The sequence below is a fragment of the Chiloscyllium plagiosum genome, chromosome 41 (genome assembly GCF_004010195.1).
Source record: "Chiloscyllium plagiosum isolate BGI_BamShark_2017 chromosome 41, ASM401019v2, whole genome shotgun sequence".
NCBI lineage: Eukaryota > Metazoa > Chordata > Chondrichthyes > Orectolobiformes > Hemiscylliidae > Chiloscyllium > Chiloscyllium plagiosum.
The window spans coordinates 5,052,525-5,074,618 of NC_057750.1; the positions used below are offsets into that span (position 1 = coordinate 5,052,525).

General features: G+C 44.7%; 2 protein-coding genes across 2 annotated transcripts in view; one reads left to right on the forward strand and one right to left on the reverse strand.

Moving 5' to 3' along the window:
* The window catches only part of LOC122542773 (alpha-soluble NSF attachment protein), a 24,893-nt gene extending 24,632 nt beyond the window's left edge, over positions 1–261 (reverse strand). The window contains exon 1 of the mRNA XM_043680802.1: positions 103–261. Within this exon, the coding sequence (XP_043536737.1) occupies positions 103–200 (98 nt within the window). The 5' untranslated portion in view covers positions 201–261. The remainder of the gene's footprint in view (positions 1–102) is intronic.
* A 2,859-nt stretch (positions 262–3,120) lies between these two features.
* sars2 (seryl-tRNA synthetase 2, mitochondrial) overlaps positions 3,121–22,094 on the forward strand; it is a 48,891-nt gene continuing 29,917 nt past the window's right edge. The window contains exons 1-6 of the mRNA XM_043680665.1: positions 3,121–3,454; positions 6,047–6,142; positions 7,045–7,074; positions 9,200–9,340; positions 12,903–12,957; positions 15,119–15,182. Of these exons, the coding sequence (XP_043536600.1) occupies positions 3,161–3,454; positions 6,047–6,142; positions 7,045–7,074; positions 9,200–9,340; positions 12,903–12,957; positions 15,119–15,182 (680 nt within the window). The 5' untranslated portion in view covers positions 3,121–3,160. The remainder of the gene's footprint in view (positions 3,455–6,046; positions 6,143–7,044; positions 7,075–9,199; positions 9,341–12,902; positions 12,958–15,118; positions 15,183–22,094) is intronic.

A 22,094-nucleotide genomic window follows, 5' to 3' on the forward strand; every position in this document is an offset into this window, starting at 1 on the left:
CCGGGGTTTACTAACCAGCCCCTGCACAGACCCCCCCCTGGGGGTTTATACACCAGCCCCTGCGCAGACCCCCACCCCCGGTTCCCGCGCAGACCCTCTCACCCGAACAAGGAGACGATGAAGGAGCGGGCCGAGCGGACTTTCTTCTCGGCCTCGGCCATTAGGCCCATCGCCTCCCGCTCCTTGGCCGAGTTGTCCATCGCCGCTCGAGCTGCTTCCGACCCGGGCCCCTGACCTCTCCGTTACGTCACTTCCGCCAGCCTTAAACCCCGCCCCGTCACGTGACCGCAGGCCCGACTGGGGGAAAACTTGCTCAACAACAACAACAACAACTTACAGCCACTTTGGGTTTACCTGCCATTCAGGGAAAAGTGAAGGAGAAACCTATTTTATTTGAAATGACTTGTTTAAAATCTTCCCTTCATTTGCAATATTGACAATGGTTGTCAGAGTTAAAAATCACACAACACCAGGTTATAGTCCAACAAGTTTAATTGGGAGCACACTAGCTTTCAGAGCACTGCTCCTTCATCAGATAGCTTTATCAGGAGCAGCGCTCCGAAAGCTAGTGCTTCCAAATAAACCTGTTGGACTATAACCTGGTGTTATGTGATTGTCAGCTTTGTTCACCCCAGTCCAACACGGGCACCTCCACATTACGACAATGGGTGTGTTATTGCACTGTCAACCCAGAGGCTATGTCCACTGATCTGTGAATTTGTTCGATTTATAAAACTGGAATTAAAGGCAACTCTCAGTATTGCTGACCAAGAAACTACTTATTGTCATAAAAACTCACCTACAGGGAGAGGCCGAATTGGCTGGGGCTCTGCTCTTTTCCCTGGAGCATTGGAGGCTGCCAGGTGACCTTACAGAACAACAATAAAACATGATGTGGAGGTTCTGTCACAGAAGCGCTTCACAGGAGGCTCCCAAGCACTGAGGATGTCACCTAGACAGGGGATGAAACGTCTGCAACACAAATTCCCAGCTTGGCGAACAGAACCACAACAGAATATAAGGGGTCTTTTAAAGAAAATAGTTTTAAGCTAGGAAATAACTTTAAAGTGTTGTAGTTGACCACAAAAAGAAGCAGCAGAGGTATTTCACAATAAAGCTTATAGTATGATAAGAGAAACTGGATAAAAGAACAAGCTGTAACAAACAAGGAACAAAGAATGCAGACAAGGACAGCAGGATGGCCAGATAAGAAAATAACTAAGAAGTGAGGTAATTGGCTTATGATAGGATGGGAAAACTGAATAAGAAAGCTAATATGCTCTATTTTCGCGCGCATTTCTGCTTGATTGCAGAAGCGTCCGGTTCTTGCAAGGCTGTAATAAATTGTTCTTGTTTCCAAGGCTTTGTCTCAGGCTGATTGACTTGTGAGTGAGTTCTGTTTCTCACACTGGTGTTGTGTGTTTTTTTTTAACAACAAAACAGAAATTGCTGGAAAAGCCCAGCACGATCTGTGGAGAGAAATCAGAGTTAACATTTTGGGTCGAGTGACCATTCCTCAGAACCTTATAGAGGTTGAAAAATCATCAGGGGCGTGTACATCCAAAGTCTTTGTCCAGGGTAAGGGAATCCAAATCTAGACAGCAGAGGTTTAAGTTGAGAGGGAAAGATTTTAAAAAGACCTGAGGGATAACCTTTTTTACTCAAAGGGCGGTGGATGAATGGAATGAGCTGTCAGAAGAAGTGGTGGAGGCTGGTACAATTACAAAATTTAAAAGGCATCTGCATGGGTGCATGAATAGTAAAGATTTAGAGGGATATGGGCCAAATGCTGGCAAATGGGACTAGATTAATTTAGGATATCTGGTTGGCAAGAACAAGTCAGACCAAAGGGTCTGTTTCCTTAAAGTACAACTCTCTGACTATAATATCCTTTGGAATTCTGCCAAACTTACTTGGCATGACTGACAACATATGACTCCAGACTTCTAATGAAAAGTCTCTGGACCCGAAACATTGACTCTCCATTCTCTTCACAAATGCTGCCAGACCAGCTGAGTTTCTCCAGCAATTTCTGTTTATGTTGCCACAACAATTTGACTCTTAACAGTCTGAGATATCCAGGCATGCCACTCAGCTGAGCACAAATAGGAATATGCAATAAGTGTAGGTCTGAATTATAGAGAATATACATTTCATCTAAATAATATTCAATCATTATTGTAGAATAGTGTGATAGTTCTGGATGTTGCACTTTTGGATGGATGTTGAAGATTTAGAGAGAATGCAAAGTAGATTTAGCATGAACAAAGAATAAGGAACTTCAGTGATGTGGATAGACTGGACGAGCAATGTCTTTTTGGACACAATTTTGAAGAGGTTTGCTTATGATGTTAAAAATTGTAAGCGTCTTCAAAAGAGTAGGTAGGGAGAAATTGTTTCTGTCCTCAGAAGAATCAATAACACTAAGACACTGACTTAAAGCGATTGAAGAACAGCCAGAGGAAGGAGTGGAGACAGATACAACATTTAAAAGGCATCTGGGTGGGAACATGATTCGGAAAGGTTTAGAGGGATATGGGCCAAAGGCTGGTAAATGATGAGATTAATTTACGATATCTGGTCACAATGGATAAGGGGATCAAAGGTTACAGGAGAAAGCAGGAGTATGGGTTTGAGAAATTTAACAGCTATGATTGAATAGCAGTGCAGACTCGATAGGCTGAACAGCCTAATTTCTGCTCTTGTGGTCTTATGGACAAGTTGGACTGAAGGGTCTGTTTCCGTACTGTATATCTCTATGACTCTATAAGTGGTTAGGATCTAGAATGCACTGTCTGAACAAGGTGTATTCAATAAGGCATTCTAAAGAGAAATAATTATCAGAAGAGAAACAAAAAATTGCATGGCTGGGGAACAGGCACAGAGTTGAGTTACTCTTAGAGAGCTAGCATGGACATGATGGGCTGAATGGTCTCTTTTGGTGCTGTAAGCATTCTGTAGTTCAGTGATATCAATATTTTTTCCCATAGTATTTGGAAACCAATACGTTAAAAAGGTTTGGAGACCTTAAACAAGATATTTAGCATTAAATAGCCACTACAGGATTCTTTCTTGCTGGAGTCTGCTGGAAGGGGGCATTACAAACAGACCCGCCCATTCTATTGCGTCATCGCGTTACGTGCGGTCAAAGGTTAGCAAGATGGCGGCGCCCTGGTGCAAGCGGCTGCTCCAGGGATGGGTCTTCTTTTCGGGCCTCGTCCCCCGGGCCTTGAGTAGCCGGAGCCGTGCGGTTGCTGCCCGGTGGCAGGACCCCGGCCGCTGCCCCTTTTTCCGGGCCTACTGCCGCAGGAGCAGCCTATATGACCATGTGAGGGATGGCTATTCAGACAGGCCCCAGCTGGACATGGGGCGGGTCTGCAGCAATACCCAGGCGGTGCTGGATAATGTGCGGAATCGCAAGGGCGAGCTGACCGGGGACGATGTGGCTGACATCGTGAGTTCACCCCGTATCCTTAACCATCCCCACTAGCTGGATGAGTATATGAATAGGAAAGGTTTATGGACCAAATGCCGGCAAATAGGACTAAATTACTGTAATTTAGGATATCTGGTCAGCATGAACAAGCCTGGAAGGGTCTGTCTCCGTGCTGTACATCTCTATGATTGAGTTGGCCGAGCAGGTTCAACAGTCTGAATGGCCTGCTCCTGTCCCGAGGAGGACAGGATAGACAAACCATGATACATGGTTTATACCATAACGTGATATACCATGACAGCAGACCTGCAAAGATTAGGCGCAAGTATGTATTTGTCGGACCGCAGGATCAGTTTCTGTACCGTTCATGTCTATGACCCCCTGCAAGAATTGAACCCTGGTCTCTGGCGCTGTGAGGCAGCAGTGCTAACCACTGTGCCACCGTGCCGCCCACATGATATACCATGACAGCAGACCTTCTGCAAAGAGTAGGCGCAAGTATGTATTTGTCGGACTGCAGGATCAGTTTCTGTACCGTTCATGTCTATGACCCCCTGCAACACCATCCAAACAGTACTAGGTCTCAGGGCCACGCAGACGTTGCTGGAGAAACTCAGCAGGTCGGCCGACTTCTGTGAAGAGAGAAAGTGGGATTAACGTTTCAAGTTGAGTGACTCTTCTGCAGACCTTTGAGTAGAGGAGTTGGGACATCATGTTGAGGTTGTACAGCACGGTGAGACCTTATGTGGAGTACTGGGTTCAGTTCTGGTCACCCTGTTACAGGAAGGATAAACTGGAAAGGATTCAGGATGTTGCTGGGAATGAAGGGTTTGAGATATAAAAATAGACTGGAAAGCCTGGGACGACTAACACTGGAATGTAAGAGGTTGAGGGATGACCTTATTGAGGTTAATAAAATAATGAGGGGTATAGATAAAGTGAATAGCATGGTTTTTTTCTATAGAGTGAGGGAGTTCAAAACTAGGGGGCATGTTTTTAAGATGAGAGGAGGAAGACTTAAAAAGGACCTGATGGGCAACTTTTTCACACAGGGTGGTTTGTGTGTGGAATGAACAGCCAGAGAAAGTGGTGCATGCAAATATAGTACAATGTTTAAAAGACATTTAGCTAAGTTCATGCATAGGAACGGTTTGGAGAGATATGAGCCAGTCAGGTGTGTGGGACTAGTTTAGTTTGGGAACATGGTTGTCGTGAATTGGGAGGACCAAAGGAACTGTTCCCTTGCTGTATTACTGAAATTGATAGCAGTTAAGAAAAAGTGATATTTATGCTGATGTGAGGGAGGGGAAGGAGTGAGCAGATAGGTGGAGGAACCCAGAGAAAGAGAAAAGGGTTGGTACAGAAAAGGATTGTTAATAGTAAGCAAGGGAAGACGAGTTGTTAGTTGGTGATAATTGGAGCGATGAGCAATTGAAAATGGGTTGGCTGAACTGAAAGTCAACCATTTCATGACAATGTTGAGGTGGGTAATAGACAAGGGAAAGAGTTTGTGCTCTGAAATAGTTAAACTTGTTGGTCTTCCAGTATTTGGATGGTTCCACCTCTCTCAAATCTTCCACTCATTGTCAGACTTCTTTCTGTTTTCATTCAATTTTGCTGCTTAGGTCAGCATTTGTTACTCCTGGATGTAGGTTTGTTCGCTGAGCTGGAAGGTTCGTTTTCAGATGTTTTGTCACCATACTAAGTAGCATCTTCACTGAGCCTCTGGATGAAGCCCTGGTGGTATAGATGGCTTTCTATTTATCTGTTTGAGTTTCCTTGAGTTGGTGATGTCACTTTCTGTGGTGACATCATTTTCTATAGTGATGTCATTTCCTGTTTCTATTTTCTAAGGGGTGGTAAATGAGATCCAAGTCAATATATCTGTTGATTAATTTTCCAGTTGGAATGCCTATGCTTGTACACCACCAGTGCTTCATTCTGAGGCTCACTTGCCTAGATGGTGATGAAACATCTGAAAACGAACCTTCCAGCTCAGCGAGCAAACCTACATCGAGAACCTCAACCTGAGCTACAAATCTTCTCAAAATTTGTTACTCCTCCCTAATTGTCCCTTGACAAGGTGGCAATGAGTTACTTTCTTGATCTGCTGCAGTTTGTTTTGGTGCACGCACAGTGCTGTTGAGGAGGGAATTCCAAGACTTTGATTTGATTTATTATAGTCACATGTACCCAAGTACAGTGAAAACCTTTGTTAGCGAGCAGTACAGGCAGATCATAGTAAGCAATGATATACTGATCATAGGGTGCTTAGACAGAGGCATCCAGGTTACGCTGCATAGGAGGTGCACGAAGAAAGATCGACATCCCTCAGACCTGTAGGTAAATTTAAAAGATCATTATTAGTGATTTTTACAGACTTAGAATTTTGGTTTAAAAGTGTGGAATGCTTATAAGAAATATTAGAATAAGATCTGCTGTAGGGAGGTCGCAAGGAGTCGCCCGGTTTTGGTGCCACCTTGAATCCAAGTTTTACCCACCCCAGTAAAGGAACAGTGATATATTTCCAACCCAGATAGAAAAGCTAGTAAAACTGGTGAATGAGACATACTGATCTGAATTTTGTTTTCAATTATTCCCTCCCAATAGGTCGCTATGTGGAAACAATTGGTGAAAACAAAGGCGGAAATCGAGAAATTAGAAAATGAGAAAAATAATATTAGTGATTCAGTTAAGGCCCTCCTGGTGAGTTAAAAGATCTTTTTACATTTCAAGTAACCACAATGAGTGTCTCAAAGTGCTTGACAAACAATGAAGTATTTTTCTGAAATGTTGTCATTTGTACTGCAGTAAGTAAAACCGATTTGCGCAACGCAGGCTCCCGTAAGTAGCAACACGGCAATAACCAGCTTATCTTTGTTTTCCTGACAAGGGATAAGTATTGGTCAGGACACACAGCGGATAATTCCTCATACCTTCTTTGAGAATTAGTGCCGTGTGATGTTTAACATCCTCCAGAGAAGGCCTCAATTTAGAGTCTCCTGTGTGGGGCCGCATCTCTGGCTTTGCAGCACTGTCTCAGTACTCCAGTGGAGTGTCAGCCTTGAATTTTGTTCTTGGGTACTGGAATGGAACTTGAACCCAGAACTTACCGACTCAAGGTAACAGTGTCCTCAGTTGTGCTACAATTGGTGGCTGTAGCCAATGAGCAAGTTCTGAAGTATGAGCACTGTTGGAAGCATGGTAGCAAGTTTGATCACAGTAAGCTCCCCCGGATAGATTTTGTTTAAGCAATAATTATTAACTTAATCTGGGTGAGCACCCCTGTTCATCTTTCAAATGCACAATTGTGAAAAATTACATTGGAGTGAGAGAGTATTGAATGTCAGCATTGATTCTGAAGCCACGTCTCTAGAGTAGGGCTTGAACCTGACTCTGAGGCAACTTTATTCACCGATCAGAGGATGTACACTCCTATTGAGTAAACAGAGGCATTATCTGTGTGTTGAGTCCAATGATGGCTTTCTACGTGTATCAGATGGAGGTGAGTCTCTTGCTCTTGCCCCAGCAATGTACAAGTAAATATGGTTAATTCTTTCTTTTAAGAAATGTGCACCATTTCTGATTGGTTGGTTTATTGTTTGCAGGACAAGCACAACAAAGAAACCCTTCAGTCTGTAAGTACTGTCTCTGTTGTCTGCTATCCAGAGAGGGAGTGGGTCTGGTAATTACCAATGCAAGGTTGTACATCGAAAAGGAGCCTTTTTGGTTCTTTCTCCTGCACTTGTATCATTCTTCGCTTCAGCTGAAATTCTTTACTGTCCTGTGAGTGGCTAAATATCCTACATAGAAGAGGTCACGCTGAATATGGGTAAAGAATAATCAAATCCTCTCATTACAACTCATCCAGCTTGGCCATCAGAGTTTTGACAAGGTTATGATTCCCGTCGCGACCAAGAATTTTCATTTAAAATAAAAAGGTCCAGGTTCATGACACCAAGTAGCAAAGGATAGAATAGTGGGGGCTAGTTTTTATTTTCAGTGAGGAACTGCATTTTATACACTTCCCACTCTAACAGTAAGTAAAAGTGGATACACACAGCTGCTCCCTCAATTAATATCCACCTTTTAATTGATATACAGTTAACACAGATGGCCATTCTGCTCCAAATTTATACTGGGCTATCTCTATCGTTTATTCCAAATAATGGTAATTTTGTGAAGGAGCAGAGGCAATTGGTATATAATTTGCTGCGCACCAAGTGGAGTACAAGCCAAATGGTCTGGCCTCTAAGTTAATGCCAGTCGAATGGGGTCAGGACTCGCACGAGGAGAAAGTGAGGACTGCAGATGCTGGAGGTCAGAGTCGAGAGCATGGTGCTGGAAAAGCACAGCAAGTCAAGCAGCATCAGGAGAATCGACGTTTCGGAAAAAAGCCTTCATCAGGAATTGCACACGTTGGGCACACACTGTCAATGCATTCCACTGTAGCCATCTCATCAAGCTAACCAACCAAATGGCATGTGTCACACTACATAACTTTAAAAGAAGGAATTAGATACATTTTCACTGGGAGGAAATTGCAGGGCAAGGCTTGTGTGCAATTCTGCCTTCCTTGCTATAGAAAGGATGTTGTGAAACTTGATTTGGAGATGGCGGTGTTTGACTGGGGTGGACAAAGTTAAAAATCACGCAACAGCAGGTTATAGTCCAAAAGGTTTATTTGGAAGTACCAGCTTTCAGAGCGCTGCTCCTTCACCAGCTGGTTGTGGAGTATAAGATTATAAGACAGAATTTATAGCAGAAGTTACAGTTTCATGGAGCTGTAATCATATATTTAAAAAATGAAAGACTTAATCTAAATTTGTTTAATGTATATGACATTAACCCTTCTGCTATAAATTCTGTGTCTTATGATCTTATTCTCCACAACCACCTGATGAAGGAGCAGCGCTCCGAGAGCTAGTACTTCCAAATAAACCTGTTGGACTATAACCTGGTGTTGTGTGATTTTTAACGTTGTGAAACTTGAAAGGGTTCAGAAAAGACCTACAGGGATGTTGCCAGGATTAGAGGGTTTGAGCTATAGGGAGCGGCTGAATAGGCTGGGGCTGTTTTCCCTGGAGCGTCAGAGGCGGAGGGCTGACTTTACAGAGGTTTATAAAATCATGAGGGGCATGGATAGGGTAAATAGACAAGGTCTTTTCCCCAAGGTAAAGGAGTCCCAAACCTAAAGGACATAGGTTTAAGGTGAGAGGGGAAAGATTTAAAATGAACCTGAGGGGCAATTTTTAAACAGAGGGTGGTACGTGTATAGAATGAGCTGCCAGAGGAAGTGGTGGAGGCTGGTACAATTGCAATATTTTAGAAGGCAGCTGGAGATGAATAGGAAGGGTTTGGAGGGATATGGGCCAAGTGCTAGCAAACTGGACTAGATTAATTTAGGATATCTGGTCGGCATGGACGAATTGGAACAAAGGGTCTATTTCTGTGCTGTACATCTGTATGACTCTATGCCACTCTGTTGCTACCACACTGGGAAAACCAAACTAGAATCTTGTGCTGAGACATCAGGAGTGGAACTTGAACTCTCTGTGAATCAGAGGTGCAACTGCTATTCACTGAGCTATGACTAATACTGTAAAGGGATGAATTCAGTACATCAAGTGTAACTTGGTTGTTTTGTCTGAATTTGACGAGTAAGGTTCGGTGACTTGTTAAAGAATTATCAAGGTGATGGAGATTGCTGGAAAGCAGGGAATGATTTTAGAGCTCTTTTGTTTTTAAAAATGTCTAAAACAGCATCCTGATTTCTCAAGACTGCGAAACCGAGGGAAGGAAATTCGCCTGGAATTAAATTTTCTTTATAATCAAGAGAGCCAGCTGGATGAACAATTCTATCTAAAGGCCTTGAAGCTGCCCAACTGGACTCATCCAAGTGTGGTAAAAAAAAAAGTTCCTTTTTGTGTAAAGTGTGCGCGTCCCTTCTCCCATCTCCCCATCCCTCCTTTTCTGTTTCTCCAATTCATGCTTTCTTCCCCCTCCCTCCCGCCCTATCACTTTTACTCTCCGCCTCTTTTCTCTGTCTCCAATCTGTGATTCTGGTTTGATCATAATTATTTCAGCAAGGGCAGTCGTGCCTTCAACTAGCTGCCTACTAAGCTCTGAAATTCTCTCTCCATGTCTGTCTGCCTGCCTGTCTCCTCCCCTTGGGATGTTTCTTAAAATCTACCTCTTCGATCATGCATTTGTTCATCTGGTCTGATATTTCCCTGTGCGGCTCCGTATCAACAATGCTTTTACTGGCATCACTCTTGTTAAGAGCAGCACAGCAGCTCAAACTGCTGCCTCACGGCGCCAGGCACCTGGGTTCAGTTCCAGCCTTGGGCGACTGTCTGTGTGGAGTTTGCACATTCTCCCCGAGTCTGCGTGGGTTTCCTCCGGGTGCTCTGGTTTCCTCTCACCGGTTAGTTGGATTTGCCGTGCTAAATCACCCATGGTGCCCAAGGATGTACGGGTTAGGTGGGTTAGTCGCGGTAAATGCAAATGCTCTTTGGAGGGTCAGTATAAACTTGATGGGCCAAAAAGCTTCTATCTGCATTGTAAGGATCCTATGATTCTAAGACCATTAAGATGCTCAATTATGTTAAAGGTGCTATATAAATGCAGGCCACCTTTTCTCTCCCGGCCCCTCATTTTCTTCTCTCTGTCTGTCTCTCTCTCTCTCTTTTACCCTTGTCCATTTCTCACGCTCTCCTGCAGTCTTTCCCTGCACTCTTGGTCTGTGCTTGCATTCTCTTTGCCCACTTATCCCCCACTCTTCTCTGACTCAGGTTTCTGTCTCTTAATTGACTCTGCAAACATGGCGGCAGAGTTGGGTCTCTGTGCTCCACGTCTAGAGTGTGAAACTCTCGAGTCTCAACTTCTCGGGAGTTTTCAGTCTACTTTCTGTTGTTTCTTTTTATAAACATGCAACCATTACCATTAAAAAAAAAAGTTGTTTGGTCAGATTACTGGTGTAAAGGCTTCAGCCTAAAGGCGTTGTTGTTCCTTATCTGTTGACCCAACCTGGCACATCAAGCCTGCAAAGGATTTGATTGGAAACAGCATGTGGAATGTCAGTCCCTTTGCCCCATCCCCCTCTCTGCTGCTGACATTTGCACAGGATAAGGCAGTTGGTACTTCAAAGGGTCAACTGACATCATGGAACATGAATCACAAAAAGTTGGTTTGCAGATGTAGCGCGTAAATCCAGAGGGTTGTGAATCTGTGCAATTCCCTGCCCAGTGAAGCAGTTGAGGCTTGCTCCTTGAATGTTTTTTAAGGCAAAGTTAGATGGATTTTTGAACAGTAAAGGAATTCCGGGTTATAGTGAGCAGGCAGGTAGGTGGAGCTGAGCCCATGATAAAGATCAGCCATGATCTTACTGAATGGGGGGGACAGGCTCAAGGGGGCCAGATGGCCTACTCCTGCTCCTATTACTTATGGAATAAGCTCCATCCATCAGGATAGAAAGGATTATGTTCCTGGGGCGAGCTAACCTAAATGTTTTTGTGTGTTGCAGTACAAGGTCCATGTAGTTTAGTGATTTGTACTTGCACTTAAGTCGAGCCCTGATGCCTCACAAGAAGTCGTTATGTATCTCAGATGTGGCGTAGTCAGCTGTTAGGTATTATGCAATGAACTTCCACTGTTGATCAAGATTAAATCTGTCTTCTGCAGATGATTATCCTTTCCCATGTGGTAATAGTCACTTAGACTAATGCCAATGGTTGCAGAAGGATTGGTTGCAGTGAATCTAGACATACTCGTAAAATCCCTACAGAGTGAAAGCAGGCCATTCAGCCCATCACATCCACACTGAACCTCAGAGCAGCCCCTACCCTATCCCTGGAACCCAGCACTTACCATGACGCATCCACCTAACCTGCACATCCCTGGTCACTATGGGACAACTTAGCATGACCAATTCACCCTAACCTGCGCATCCCTGGTCACTATGGGACAACTTAGCATGACCAATTCATCCTAACCTGCGCATCCCTGGTCACTATGGGACAACTTAGCATGACCAATTCACCTAACCTGCACATCTTTGGATTGTGGCAGGAAACCGGAGGATACCCACACAGACACGGGAAGAATGTGCAAAAACCACACAGACACTCACCTGAGGCTGGACTCGAACCCAGGTCCTTGGCACTGTGAGGCAGCAGTACTAACCACTTGAGCCACTATGCTGCCCTACCCAAGGCATCCCAGATGGTCCAGATAAATGCCATTCCTTTCATTCTCAATGCTCAGAGCTTAAAACCTACAAACACTTTATTGAAACAGGAGTTGGAAAAGCTCAGCTGGTCAGGCAGCATCCGGGGAGAGAGAAATTAGAGTTAACATTTCAGGTCCAGTGACCCTTCCTCAGAACTGACCCAAAACGTTCACTGATTTCTCACCACGTTTTATGTTTAATGTTTCTGATATCCAGCATCTACAGTTGTTTAGTTTTTAAACTTTCCACTGACTTGCAATTCTCCACGCTGACGAGACATGGATTTCACTGTGTATCAAATTGTGCTACATGTGTACAAACGATAGACTGTTCTTGTATGAAGCTAACTGCAGTATTCAATGTTGCCCTCCCTGATTCAATCCAGTATTGCAGCCACACAACATGGGAAGCCTGCTTTCTTCAGTTTGCTACTTTTGGGTAACGCGGGTGGCAGGATGTTGACATTCTGGTAACATCACCTCACCGATAATCGGAAGGCTGATGCTGTGGAGACCTGGGTTTAAATCCCAGCCCTCTGGCTGGTGGAATTAGAGTTCAACTAATCAAGCATGGGTTTAAAGCCAGTCTTAGTAAACAGTGACCGTGAGAGCTAATATTGATTGTGATAAAAATAAAACCATTGTGTATGACTTGACGACCAATCGCTTTTTAGGGTAGAGTCCTTACTGGGTCTGATCTGCAAGTAGCTCCAGTGGTTGACTTTTAATGGTTTTCTGCAATAGCAAGATGTCCATTTATGGGTAGTTGGGGATGGGCTATTCTTGTCAGTGATGTCCACGTCCCATGGACGAATAAAGGCGGCTCAGTGGTTAGCACTGCTGCCTCACTGCGCCAGGGACCTGGGTTTGATTCCAGCCTCGGGCAACTGTCTGGGTGGAGTTTGCACATTCTCCCCGTGTCTGTGTGGGTTTCCTCCCACAGTCCAAAAGGTGTGCAGGTCAGGGTGAATTGGCCATGCTAAATTGCCCATAGTGTTAGGTGCAATAGTCAGGGGTAAATATAAGGTAGGGGAATGGGTCTGGGTGGGTTACTTTTCGGAGCGTCGGTGTGGACTTGTTGGGCCAAAGGGCCTGTTCCCATACTGTAGGGAATCAAATCAAATCTAATCTAAAAGGTAAAAACAAGCACCAAATCCACCCAATTACCACCCACCTCTGTCTGATTCAGGTCAGTTTCTGTCCAGCCTTACCTGATCCCTGTTTCTCTTTTCTTCAGCCTGTAGGTGATGAGAGCCAGGCTCATGTGGTTGAAATTGTTGGTGATAAGCCAGGTGAGAATCTTCCATTATCGATAGCCACGGCATAGAGAATGTACCTCACAACGCACACACTTGTGCATTTCTGTAGCATCCTTTAACACCATGATCTGTCCCGTGGAACGTTATCAATCAAGCAGAATTTGAATCGCCCAAGCACGTATTGGATGAGCAGAACTTGGACAAAGATGTAGGTTTACACCTTAAATGAATAAAACAGTTTAGAGAGGGCGCTTGAGAGCTTACAGCTCAGACCGAAAGTGGCGTCTGTCAGTGACGGAATGTTTAAAATCAGGGCTGCTTGATGAGCAGAAGCAGAAATCTCTGAGGGATGTGGGGCTGCAGGATATTACGGTCACGGGGAAGGCTGGGGGATTTGAAATAGAGGATGAACATTCAAAAATCTGCCTGACAGTCAGCCAGTAAGGGTTAGCGAAAGTGCAACTGATGGGTAAATCGAGGCATGCGTAATGTCATCTTCTGATGGAATCTGAGGAAAATGATGACTTGTGCCCTCGATGGCGATTGTAGTCATGATGTGGAGGTGCCAGTGTTGGACTGGGGTGGACAGTCAGAAGTCCCATGACACCAGGGTATGGTCCAACCGTTTTATTTGCAATCACAAGCTTTCGGAGCGCTGCCCCTTTGTCAGGTGAAGACTCTGCAGCGCTTTGAAAGCTTGTGATTTCAATAAACCTGTTGGACTATAACCTGGTGTCATGTGACTTCTGACTCCTTCATGATTGACAGTGGACCGCAGAAAAGCAAATGACAAGCAGACCCAAGTGTAGATTCGTGGTTACAAAGTGTAAAAAGTGCTGTAATCTGAAATACGTCACCAGTAAACACACAAAAAAGGGCTCCGGTACGAATTAGGATACGGGCAGCAGATTTTTGGATGACGTCCAAATTGATAGAGAAGTAGGTTTGACAACTCTAGTCTGAGTGACAGCAGCATGAGTGAGTTTCGAACTATTTTGTTTCTTGGAATAGCCTGAGATTCCCAAAATGTTGATTTTCAATTGCCCACAACAATTCCTGATGAAGGGCTTTTGCCCGAAACATCGATTTCCCTGCTCCTTGGGTGCTGTCTGACCTGCTGTGCTTTTCCAGTACCACACCCTCAACGCCACAACAATTTACAAGCAGCTCCTCAGAATAGAATTCTTCTGGCACTGAGGGTAATGTCCACTGCTCTCGGCTAGGGATCAAACTCCAGCCCAGGATTTGAATGCCAAGGAAGATGTATTCAGAATGTGCAAACCCTTCCAAAACAAGCCAATGGCTGGCGGTAAGAGTGGGAGAGATGCTTGCTCATTTCTGATCATGTGCCTTTGGGCTAGTTAGCTTAATGTCTGTCATTGGGAAGACTTTAGCCACAGTTCTTAAAGATAATGCAGTAAAGCAGTTAGAATCTTTCAAGGTATTCATGCAGAGTCAATATAATAGAATAGTATTCCTACAGTGTGTAAGCAGGCCGTTCGGCCCACCGAGTCCACACCAACCCTCCACCCAGATGCAATCCCTACCCTTCCACTGGCTCGCCCTCGCACCCTAGACACAGTGGGGCAATTTAGCATGGCCAATCCATCTAACTTGCACATCTTTGGTCTGTGGGAGGAAACCGGAGCAGCCAGAGGACATCCATGCAGACACTGGGGGGGGGAACATGCAAACTCCACACAGACAGTCACCCGAGGCTGGAGTCGAACCCAGGTCCCTGGCAGCTATGAGGCAGCAGCGCTAACCACTGAGCCACCGTGCCACCCATCTGCAAGGAAATCGTATTGAACCAATTTATTGAATCCTTTGAAGAAGCTCGGCACCATCCAGGACAAAGCAGCCCCCGCTTCATTGGCACCACATCCACTCCCTCCACCACCGACGCTCAGTAAGCAGCAGTATGTACCATCTACAAGATGTACTGCAGATATTCACCAAGGCTCCTCAGACAGCACCTTCCAAACCCACAAACACTTTCTTCTGGAAGTAGAATGGATGTTGGAGAATTTAGGTTACTGTTTCAAAATATGCAGTCGCCAGTCACACAGTGAAGAACATTGTGGTTAGTAATCCGACTGTTTGTGAGTGATGCTGGCGGAACAGCCAATACCAGAAAAGGCTTTAATTTGTGTCTAAAAAACACTGACTGTTCCCCTCTTTTGTTCTCTTCCAGTGTTTGATTTTAAACCCAAGGGCCATTTGCAAATTGGTGAAGACCTGGGCATTATCAGACAACGGTAAGACCATAAAACCACAGGACGCAGAGCAGGAATAGGCCATTCAGTCCATCAAGTCTGCTCCATCATTTAGTGAGGTTGTGGCTGACCTAATGATCCTCAACTCCATTCTCATCCCCATGACCCTTGATTCCCTTCCTGATCTGACCACCTCGGCCTTGAATAAATTTCACAGCCCTCTGCAGTAAAGAATTACACCGAATCAGTACCCGCTGAGAAAAAGAATCCTCTTCTTTTCTGTTTTAACCCCTTATTCTGAGATGATACCCTCTAATCCTAAACACTCTCACAAAGAGAAACAACTTCTCTGCATCTACCCTGTCAAGTCCCTCAACGATTAGAACATAGTTGATTCCCTTCCTGATCTGACCACCTCGGCCTTGAATAAATTTCACAGCCCTCTGCAGTAAAGAATTACACTGAATCAGTACCCGCTGAGAAAAAGAATCCTCTTCTGTTTTAACCCCTTATTCTGAGATGATACCCTCTAATCCTAAACTCTCTCACAAAGAGAAACAACTTCTCTGCATCTACCCTGTCAAGTCCCTCAACGATTTAGAACATAGAACATAGAAAAATACAGCGCAGTACAGGCCCTTTGGCCCTCGATGTTGCGCCGATCCAAGCCCACCTAACCTACACTAGCCCACTATCCTCCATATGCCTATCCAATGCCCGCTTAAATGCCCATAAAGAGGGAGAGTCCACCACTGCGACTGGCAGGGCATTCCATGAACTCACAACTCGCTGAGTAAAGAATCTACCCCTAACATCTGTCCTATACCTACCACCCCTTAATTTAAAGCTATGCCCCCTCGTAATAGCTGACTCCATACGTGGAAAAAGGTTCTCATGGTCAACCCTATCTAAACCCCTAATCATCTTATATGTTTCAATGTTCTTCTCATTCTTTGAAACTTGAATGAATACAGGCCCAACCTTCCTTCCATAAGAAAATCTCTCCATACCCAGGATGAATACAGTGATCCTTCTCTGAACTGCCTCAAACTGTAGACGACCTTTCCTTGGCTAAGGGACCAAAGCTCTTCAGAGCATTCTAGGTTCAGTCTAAACAGTTCCCATGTGTGGTTTTTTTAGCAAGACTTTCAAAAGATGAGATGAGTTCCAATTCCTTTTTTTCTGTCAAACTGCAAAAGGGCATTGAAACATTCCTGTCTCCAGAAAACTTCAGTTGATTGACTGAAGATTAAAGACTGGATGATATTTGACTTGAATAGGATTTCTATGCAGGGTGAGGATTTACAGGGCGGCACAATGGCTCAGTGGTTAGCACTGCTGCCTCACAGCATCAGGGACCCCAGGTTCGATTCCAGTGATTGTCTGGGTGGTGTTTCTCCCCATGTCTGCGTGGGTGTGCTCCAGTTTCCTCCCACAGTTAGGTGGGATTGGCTATGCTAAGTTGTCCCTTAGTGTGCAGGTTAGGTAGGTTAGCCATGGGAGATGTGGGGATAGGTTGGAGAGCTGGGTGGAATGCTGTTTGGAGGATTGGTGTAGACCCGATTGGCTGAATGGCCTGGTTCCAGCCTGTAGGGATTCTATATGCAGCATTTTGCACAAAGGTATGGGACATGAATGGATTTATTTCATACGTTACAAATACATGAGGTTGTGCTACTGAAATTGCAGCTGGTCATATTGAACAGAGTCAATTTAATCCTGTCTGTTTGAGGCCTGAATCCTGAAACTGGGCTTGAGTGCCATAGATTCCACGGTTCCTGCTGGTGTCTCTTTTTATATGATCTGTCAATGTTGCACCTTAGCAAATTGGACCAAGATGATGAAAGAAGATTAAACCAGGACTGGTCACTATAAGGTAGCAGTTGTACAACGTTTAATTGGTTCCCTCGAATTGCTGGTGAGCTGCTGTTTATCTGCAGCATGTTTCTGGTCTGGGTTCACACAGTTAATGAATACACCTTCCTCAGCCAACCCGGCCTGGAGCTTTGGGCTCGGAGAAAGGATCTTGTACAGTAAAGACGCTACTTTCAAATGTACTTAATTGGCAGGCAAATTTGTGAAAGGTGTTGGACAAAACGTCTGTCTGTGTCTGTCTCTGTGCCCCCGTGTGCCAGCAACCCCCCCCTCCATCTACCCCTCCTGGGATTTCAGGTGAGGGCAAGTTTAAGTAATAGGAAGGGTTGGGAAGCAGATGTGGCAAGTGGCAAAAGAATGGTGACAGGAGGGGGGAGAAACCTTTCTGTGCAGAGAGTGATTCAGATCTAAAATGGTGTGTGTGAGAGAGAGTGTGGTCCAGCTGAGCCTTTCAAAAGGATATTGCATAAATGTCCAAAGGAAGACGCTATGCAGGGCCAAGGGGACAGGAACTGGGGGTTGATGGAACTGGCTTTTCCAGCACCGACATGACCAGCCCAATGGCCTCCATTAGCACTGTAGCTATTCCGTGAGTTTATTATGTGTGTTGCCTTTCATGAGCAACCAGCCACTCGGAACCTGACAGTCTGCACTGGTGCATGAGAAAGAGCAACTGTACCATCACCCAGAAACCAGAGGCTTCCTTGGGTGGGCGAGAGGAGGCGAGATAATCAGTGAAAATAACCCAAGCCTTTTATTGTGGAGTGGGTGAATTGTTCGCGGTCTGCTGAAGCTGTATTAGATCAGTTAGAGCCACTTCAAACACTCCTGTTGCGGTCTAATTAAATTCAAGAGTTGCTTGACTGTGATTACTGACTGAATCTCTAGGGAGGCTGTAAGATAGATGAATGACAAAGATTTAGGATGCTTTTATCAGCTGGAGACTAATTGCTTCACTTGTTTAGCTACTTGTGAGTGGGTTTTTCTGACATAATAAAGAATCATTCAGCCGTCAAAGGCTGCACTCTCTGAGTGGGATGGGCTCCTTTACAGAGAGAACCTTGGATGTTTATTTTGTTTAAAAACTGTAACGTACATTGCATGAGCCCCATCTCCACACGGAAAGCGAGGCAGATTTTCATTTACAGCTTTGACGAAACGTCAGCTCTCTTCTCTCGTTACAGATGCTGCCAGACCTGCTGAGATTTTCCAGCATTTTCTCTTTTGGTTTCATTTACATAACTCTTTGTACCTCATGTCAATTCACCTGAAAACGATGAATCACATTTTGGCTGAGGCCCCTCCCCTGGTATGTTACCAAACTGGAATTGAAGCACAAACTGCTGGAGAAACTCAGTATGTCTGGAGAAACTCACTAACGGCTGGGGGCAGCCTCTCTGTAGATCAGCCTGCGTTTCGATGCCATTCCCAGCGTCAACGTTCGGTTTCGGAAGTCACTGCCGCACTCTGATGTAGGAGGGCGATGCAGAGGCAACGCAGTACAAGGGACTGTAGCAAGCCGCTGGATTTCTGTGATATATTCACAAACCCTCCTGTCTGCTGTAGTCTTCTGCAATCTTTCTCCATTTAAACAAAGTCCTGCTCCTCTCGCCGAAGTGCACAAGGACATTTCCGCATGTTTATGTTCCACCTGCTAGGTTTTTACCCCCTCGTGGAACCCGGCCTATACCCCTCTGCAGACTGTTATCCTCACCACTTGCCTTCCTACTTATGTTTTGTGCCGTCTACATACTTAAGACAGCATGTTCACTTTCCTCAACCAAGTCTCTTCGCAAATAGACCTGTGGCACTCAACTAGTTACAGGTTACCACCTGGAAAGTGCTCCTTTTTCTTTCCCCAATTCTTTATCTTCTATTAGTTACCTAGTTGTCTATCCTCTTCACCAGATGCCAAAGGCTCTTGTCTTGATTAGTAAGCGAATGTGCAGCACCTTTTATTGAAAGTGTTTTGAAAATCCAAAAGTTTAACACTTGTTTCTCCTTTATCTACCTTCTTCTTAGCCTCCTGACAAATTCGAATAAGTTTCCCAATAATGATTTGACCTTTTGTGAAGCTGTGCTGAATCTACTTGGAGTCAGGGGAGTGATAGCCCAGAGACCCCAGTAATGTTATGGCGACCTGGGCTTGAATCCCCACACAGCAGATGGTGAACTATTAATTCAATGAGAAATCTGGAAGTTAAGGTCTAATGATGGCTGTGAATCCATTGTTGATTGTCAGAAAAACCCCATATGGTTCAGCTATTGCCATCCTTACCCGATCTGGACTGCATGTGACTCCAGATCCACAACACAGACTCTTAACTGCCCTCTGGGCAAATAGGGACGAGCTGGTGATGCCCTCATCCCATGAATGATTTTGAAAAAACCGCATGAAAACAGACACTTTGGTCCAACTAGTCCATGCTGACCATAATCCCAAATCCATAAACTCGTCCCTCCTGCCTGCTCCTGGTCCATATCCCTCCAAACCTTTCCCATTCCTGTACTTATCCAAGTGTCTTTTAAACATTGTAACTATAGCCACATCCACCACTTCCTCTGGAATTTCATTCCACACATGAGCTACGATGTGGTTTTTTTTTTAAAATGCCCCTCGTCTTTTTTAAAATCTTTCTCCTCTCACCTTAAAAATGTGCCCCCTTATCTTGAAATGCCCCACCCTAGGGAAAAGACACCCGCCTATACCCCTCATGATTTTACAAACCACTGTAAGGTTGATAAGACCCCTCCGGATCCTTTTCAATCTTTCTCCTCTCACATTTTAAAAAAGGCCCCCTAGTTTTGAACTCAATCATCTTTTCCGTGCCCCTCGGAGTTTATAAGGTCACCCCTCAACCTCCTACACCGCAGTGAAACAAGTCTCGGCCTATCCGGCCTCTCCCCATAACTCAAACCCTCCAGTCCCAATCAATCAGACTTGTTTGTATTGGGTATTACTAAATGCCCACCTGTTGGATCCTTTATGATGGACACAAAAGTCCTCAATGACAGACGTTAGGCTGCCTTGCTTTTAGTAACCTGTTTATTGCCTTGATTCCTTTATAATTAATGGTGCGACGCTGGCAGGTTTCCAATACTCCGGGACTTTTCCTGAATCACAGAAGCATGCGATGCAGAAAGAGGCCATTCAGCCCATCGTATCTGTACTAGTTTGTTACAAGCCGCATTACCTGCTACTTTCCCCAAATCCTTGCACGTTATTTTTATACAAATAATCTATCAATGCCCTCTTGAATCTAAAGTCCCTTGTAAGATTCCTGCCAGTGCATTCACGATCTCTATAACTAGTTCCTTTAAAATCTTAGGTTCCACAGCGTTGATCGGCCTATGGCCGGTTAGCTCCCCTTGTAGATTTTTTCCTCTAGTGATCATTATGTTTATTTCTCATTGTTAATTCCCCAGCCTCATTCTCAAAGAAGTATAGGTTAATTTTGTTCACCAAAGACACTGCAGGTCTCCTAATTCAGAGATTGGGGTGGGTAGAGTTACAACATTTAAAAGGCATTTGGAGGAGTTCACGGAGAGGAAAGTTTTAGAGATGACACCAGAATTTGTGGTACAGTGGACAGTGAGAAAGGTTATCTAAAGATTGCAAAGAGGTCTTGATTTATTGGCTGAGGAGAGGGAGATGGAGTTTCATTTCAATGAACGCATGGTATTGCATTTTGGGAAAACAATCAAGGGCTGGACTTACACAGTGAATGGTAGGGCCCAGGGATTCTTTTTTTAATTCGTTCACGGAATGAGGGCATCGCTGGCCAGGCAGCTTTTATTGCCCATCCCTAATTGCCCAGAGGGCAGTTAAGAGTCAACCCCATTGCTGTGGGTCTGGAATCACGCATAGGTCAGACCAGGTCAGGATGACAGATTCCTTCCCTAAAGGACATTAGTGAACCAAATGAGTTTTTCTGACAATCAGCAATGGATTCCTGGTTATCACAGACTCTTAATTCCAATTATTTATTGAATTCAAATTGCAAATTGCTGCCATGGCGGGATTTGAACCCAGGACCCCAGAACATTACCTGGGTCTTTGGGTTAAGAGTCCAGTGATAATACCACTTGTAGTGTAGAACAGAGAGGTCAATGGGTTCAGGTACATAATTCTTTGAAATGTGCGTCACAGGTAGACAGGATGGTTAAGAAGGCGTTTAGCACGCTTGCCTTCATTGCTCAGCATAGGTGTTAGGGCGACATTTTGAGATTCAACAAGAGGTTGGTGAGGCCTCTTGAGAGGTGAAGTTATTGAGGTTTATAAAACCATGAGGAGAATGGATAAGGTGATTGACCCAGGTCTTTTCCCTCGAGTGGGAGAGTTCAAAACTAGGGGCACATTTTTAAGGTGAGAGGATAAAGATTTTAAAAGGACATGGGGGGCAATCTTTTTTACGCAGTGAATGGTTTGTGTGAGGAATGACCTTCCAGAGGATGTGGTGGATGTGGGTACGGTTGCAATGTTGAAAAGACTTTTGGATAGGTCCATGAATAGGAAATGTTTGGAGGGATATGGGCCAGGAGCAGGCAGGAGGGACCAGTTTAGTTTGGGATTATGGTCAGTGTGGACCAGAGGGTCTGTTTCCATGCTGTATGATTCTATTTAAAACCCATTCTGCTGTATCTTAGTCCAATATGGCCAACAGCTGATTTGGTTTTGGGTGTCTGACTTTAACCTCTGGTTAAATTGCATGCAGATCATTGGCTGTCCCAACACAGGTGTAGCATGTAAATGCTTTTTCAACAATGAATCTCTCTCTCCCTGTCCCTTGTAGACATTGTATTGTTTGGGCTGGTGTTTCTTTCTTTCCGTCAATTGTCAAACAGCCGAGGGAAGAAATGTGATGCGTGCCCCTGGGCTCACTTGTTGTCTCTCCCAGTCTCTCTGACAGCTCTGTCCCTTGCTCTCACTTCTTTACCATCTGCCACCTGCCTCGGGCTGACTACAGCACGCAATTTAAAATGCCCCTGCAGTTAAGCAGCCGGTTAGCAGCTTTCAACACCAAAGGTCTTTTGTTTTTCCGAGACAACGGCTTGCTCTTCAGGCAAAGCCTTGGGACA